This window comes from Cebus imitator, unplaced genomic scaffold, assembly GCF_001604975.1.
Source record: "Cebus imitator isolate Cc_AM_T3 unplaced genomic scaffold, Cebus_imitator-1.0 Scaffold577, whole genome shotgun sequence".
Classification (NCBI taxonomy): Eukaryota; Metazoa; Chordata; class Mammalia; order Primates; family Cebidae; genus Cebus; species Cebus imitator.
Genome location: NW_016107892.1, coordinates 847,053 through 852,231, shown reverse-complemented (window position 1 = coordinate 852,231; position 5,179 = coordinate 847,053). Strand labels below are relative to the sequence as shown.

The following is a 5,179-nucleotide window of genomic DNA, read 5'->3' as shown; positions in this document are numbered from 1 at the left end:
CTTGAACCGGGGAGGTAGAGGTTGCAGTGAGCCGAGATCACGCCACTGCACTTCAGTCTGGGCTGCAGAGCAAGACTCCGTCTCAAAAGAAATAAACAAAAATAAAAATAATTCTCTCAGGTATTTAGATATTCCCTCAAATCTGGGGGCCTACCTTTGAGGTCTCTGAGTGATCGTTGATGTTTTTCCCCCATCTTCTTGGTTCTCTGTTCTCATTCATGAACAGAGATTATTTCCTAGGTTCCTGTGTGGAATGCTAGGAAAACTGAGCAATTTAAAAGGTTTCTACTCTTAGTTCCATTATAATAGAAAAATAATAGGTCAGGCGTGGTAGCTCATACCTGTAATTCCAGCACTTTGGGAGGCCAAGGTGGGCAGATCACTTGAGGTCAGGAGCTTAAGATCCACCTGGGCAAGGAAGTGAGTCCCTCATCTCTACAAATATTCATAATTTAAAAATTAGCTGGGCGTGGTGGTGCACACCTGTGGTCCCAGTTATTCTGGAGGCTGAGGTGGGAGGATCGTTTGAGCCTGGGTGGTTGAGACTGCAGTGTTCCATGATCATGGCACTGCACTCCAGCCTGGGTGACAGAGTGAGACCTCGTCTTAAAAAGTAATAAACAGGCAGGGTGTGGTGGCTTATGCTTACAATCCCAGCCCTTTGGGAGGCCAAGGTGGGCAAATCATGAGGTCAGGAGATCGAGACCATCCTGGCCATGGTGAAACCATGTCTCTACTAAAATACAAAAAAATAATGCCAGATGAGGTGGCATATGCTTGTAGTCCCAGCTACTCAGGAGACTGAGGCAGCGGAATTGGTTCAACCCAGGAGATGGAGGTTGCAGTGAGCCAAGATCGTGCCACTGCACTCCAGTCTGGCGACAGAGCAAGACTCCATCTCAAAAAATAAAGACTAACTACCACTCACTGAGTGCTTCTTGGGTGCCTGTACCATGTTCTTCCTGCATTATCTGATTTAGTCTTTGCGGCAACCATGTGAGGTAGATGTTCCTAGCCCATGTTGCAGGTGAGGACCTCAGGCTGGGTGCAGTGGCTCACACCTATAATTCCAGCACTTTAGGAGGCCGAAGTAGGTGGATAACAAGCTCAAGAATTTAAGACCAGCCTGGCAAACATGGTGAAACCCCGTCTCTACTTAAAACATACAAAAATTAGCCGATCATGGTGGTGTGCACCTGTAGTCCTAGCTACTCGGGAGGCTGAGGTAGGGGAATCACTTGAACCCGGGAGGTGGAGGTTGCAGTGAGCTGAGATCTCACACTGCACTCCAGCCTGGTGACAGAGCAAGACTCCATCTCAAAAAAAAAAAAAAAGAACCTCAAACAATAGAGATTTAGTAACTTGCTGAAAGTCATACAGCTGGTGAGAGGTGGGGAATGTTTTCTGACCCAGTCCTCTCTACCCACAAAGCCTGGATTCCCTGCTGTGTTGGCGTGTTGCTTCTCTGATTGGCAGACAGACCATTGTGCAGCGTGGTAAATTCTGTCCTGGGAGAAGTGCAGTTTGTTATAGGAAAACATAGAAGAGTCGCCTAACCAAGTGTTGGGGTAGGAGAGTGAGTGTGTCAGATAAGATGTCAAAGAGGCTGCAACCTGAGGAGATTACCTGTATTTGGGGGAGGGGTGGCAGGAACCATGCCAGGAGGGAACAGCATGCACAGAACCCAGAGCTGAATAGAACATTCACGCCTTACCTGATACCTTTGAGGAATTACAGGTTGTTCAGTCTGGCTTGATCAGAGGACAGGAGAAGTGAGACCACAGATAAGAACCAGATTGTGAAGGATCTTGCAATTGATAGTAAAAGAATTTTGCCTTTTTCCTGAGGGCATCAGACAGTCACTGAGGTCAGGCTTGGTGGCTCACGCCTGTAATCCCAGCACTTTGGGATGCTAGAGGTGAGTGGATCTCTTGAGGTCAGGAGTTTGAGACCAGCCTGATCAACGTGGTGAAACCCTATCTCTAAAAACACAAAAATTAGCTGGGTGTGGTGGCGCACACCTGTAATCCCAGCTACTCGAGGCTGAGGCAGGTTAATTGCTTGAACCCAGGAGTGGACATCGCAGTGAGCCAGGATTGTGCCATTGCACTCCAGTCTGGGCAACAGAGTGAGACTCCATCGCAAAAAAAAAAAAAAAATTTTTAAATGCGGAGGAAAAGAAACCAAAAGGGAGGGAAACATTGCAGGTCCATGAAAGAGAGACAGCAGTTGATGGAGCTAGGGGCAAGAGAAGAGGAGGAAGTGGGATCCAGGGCACTTGGGGAGATTAACATTCTGTTTTATAAAGGAAGGAACAGATGATTGCAGATGCAAGTGGGTCTGTGGAAAGGGTTTCAGGGAATGAGATGAGACAGGCTTTCTGCTTAGAATGAGGGAAGAAAGAAGATGAGACTGAAGGTTGAGAGAGGAGCAGCTGGGCTTGGAAACAGTACAAGCAGAGGTCTGCCTGTGGCTTACCATGTGTTAGCCTAAGCCACCAAGGAGCAGGGCAGTTTTCAAGTATAACCAAGTGGTAACGGGTCAGAAGCCAGGAGGATGACAGCAAAGTCAATGGGACAGGGTTTGCCATTTGGCAGCTGCAGTTCCCCAGGAAAGCTGCATTGCCGTTGGGACAGAGGGTAGAGAGAATGTCAGCAAAGGGGTGGTGGTTTACCTTTGGGAAAGGTATTCTAGAGGGTGCAGTAGAGGGGCTTGAGCGGGAGGAAAGCAAAGAGAGCTTGGGTGAGGGAAATAAATTGGTCATGTGGAGATGAGATTATGGAAAGACTAGCCGGGTAGAGAAGGCTTTATCTTGAGACAGAGCTTAACAGGGACGAGGGATGAGAGGCATGGTAGCAACCACAAGTTGGCCAAGATTATTTGTCTCCAGTTGGATGGGATATCTGCCTGGACACAGTCTATGTTTGCATTGGTTGCAATCCTGAGAGTCCTCTGAGAGACCTTGGCCTTAGACAATTTGGGTTGATTGGGGAGCATCTGTGGGTCCTGTGGCTGGCAGTGGAGGCGGTGAGATGACTAGCAGTGAGCTGCCCTGAGGCCCCCCTGGTCTGCCACCTCTCATCTCAGAGTCCTCATCTTCCTGTACAAATGACTGCATGGACAGCCAGTAGGTCTTTCTTTATTCAGTTTCTTGAAACTTGAATAGTCATCTGTTTTGCTGTTAGAGTAAGTTTGTTAAAACCCTGCCTTGGCCAAGTGCAGAGGTTGACGCCTATAACCTCAACGCTTTGGGAGACCCAGGTGGGAGGGCCACTTGAGCCCAGGAGGTCAACTCTGTTTTTCTTGTAATTCTACCATCCACTCTCCACCATGGAGCCAGACTGACCTTTAAAAAAAAAAAAAAATCCCTCCCCAACCCCCACCAAAAAAAAAAACAAAGAACATCCCCGATCATTTCATTCCCCTGTGTTAGTGATTCTCCTTTGTACTTAGAATAAAATTCCAGCTCCTGTTGATAGCAACCAAGGACTCTGTGTGATTGATTTCTGCCTGCCTCTCCAGTGTTGTCTTAGATCTTGTCCCTTGTGCCCCATGTTGTGTACATACTGACCTCCTTTTTGTTCTTGGTCAGTCTTACCTCAAGGCCTTTGCACATGTGTAACTGGTTCCCTATCCTTCAGGTCTGTTTTCAAATGTCAGTTCCTTGGAGGCTGTTCCTGACCATTCCATTTTAAATATGCCCCTAGTTATTCTATCACATCAGTTTTATTTACTTGTGTGATTGACCCTCTCCTTGTTCACATATGCAAACTCTCAAATGTCAATTTCGTAAAGATAGGGACTTCCCCATTCTTGTTCACTGCTAGCAGAATGAAACTCAGTACGCCCTCATATATTTGTTGAATGAATGACTACTGTTCTTTGTCAAATCCTTTTCTCATTAGTCTCGAGCACTGAGTTGAATGGCCTGAAATATGTTTGGTTTCTCTGTCTAGTTTGAATTCCTGAGATCTGCTAGTTGCTGAGAGAAGTGATGTTCTGCCGGTTGCTGTCAGTTGTTGGAAGACAAAGAACCAGCCCAGGATGGCAGAACTGGTCCTCTGCAAGAAGCAGCACGTCAGCTGCCGAGGCACGTTCCGTGGCCCTGCCCACCCAGGCACAGGTGGTCATCTGTGGGGGTGGAATCATGGGCACATCCGTGGCCTATCACCTCTCCAAAATGGGGTGGAAGGATATTGTCCTTTTGGAGCAGGGCAGGTAAGGATCAGACTGCATTTGGTCATGACTGGCCGTGCTGCACTAATGATAAGATTCCCTCGTTCCCTCCCCTCCTTTCAGAGATACTGCCCTACCAGAAGCTAATCTAAATTTTCCTAAGTAGCATGAGAAGAATCAAGGTGGAATCTCCTGCACTTTTTTAAGATGACTAATAATGCTCATGTTCTCTGATTTTGAGAGAGGTGGCAAATTTCCTTTTTTTGTCCTTTTTTGTTTTGGTAGACAGGATCTCACTTTCTTACCCGGGCTGAGCTTGAACTCCTAGTCTCAAGCAGTCCTCCCAGTTTGACCTCTCAAAGTGCTGGGACTACAGTCGTGACCCACTGTACCCAGCCACATTTTAGACTTTGACAAAAATTTGCATTTGTAAGTAATGTAGATTGTTATTTAAGCAAAGTAGACAACTGCTTGTGTTCACTTAATTGCTAGGTTCTTAATATTGTTCTCATTCTCCAAAAGAAATATGCTCTGTAGGCTTTATTTCTGTGTGCTTGCCTTTTTTAGGTCAAATGTTTTCTGCTCTTTTGGCTTGTAAGCTAAATCCTTTTATATTTATAATAGTCGCAGAGATTACAGAATAGATTCTTATAATCCATCATTAATTAATATCATACCACTACACAAGTAGTATTAGATTCATACAACAATATTGGCCATGCGTGGTGGCTCGCACCTGTAATCCCAGCACTCTGGGAGGCCGAAGAGGGTGGATCACCTGAGGTCAGGAATTTGAGACCAGCCAGGCCAACATGGTGAAACCCCGTCTTTACTAAAAATATAAAACTTAGTTATGCATGGTGGCACATGCCTGTAGTCCCAGCTACTCAGGAGGCGGAGGTTGCAGTGATTGGAGATCGTGCCACTGCACTTCAGCCTGGGCAACAGAGTGAGATCCTTTCTCAAAAAAAAAAGAATATAGGCCTTTCACTGTGGTAATTCT

General features: G+C 46.4%; 1 protein-coding gene across 1 annotated transcript in view; it reads left to right on the top strand.

Annotated features, from left to right (window-relative positions):
* PDPR (pyruvate dehydrogenase phosphatase regulatory subunit) overlaps positions 1-5,179 on the top strand; it is a 52,821-nt gene that overhangs the window by 4,854 nt on the left and 42,788 nt on the right. The window contains exon 2 of the mRNA XM_037734144.1: positions 3,957-4,218. Coding sequence (XP_037590072.1) covers positions 3,995-4,218 — 224 coding nt within the window. The 5' untranslated portion in view covers positions 3,957-3,994. The remainder of the gene's footprint in view (positions 1-3,956; positions 4,219-5,179) is intronic.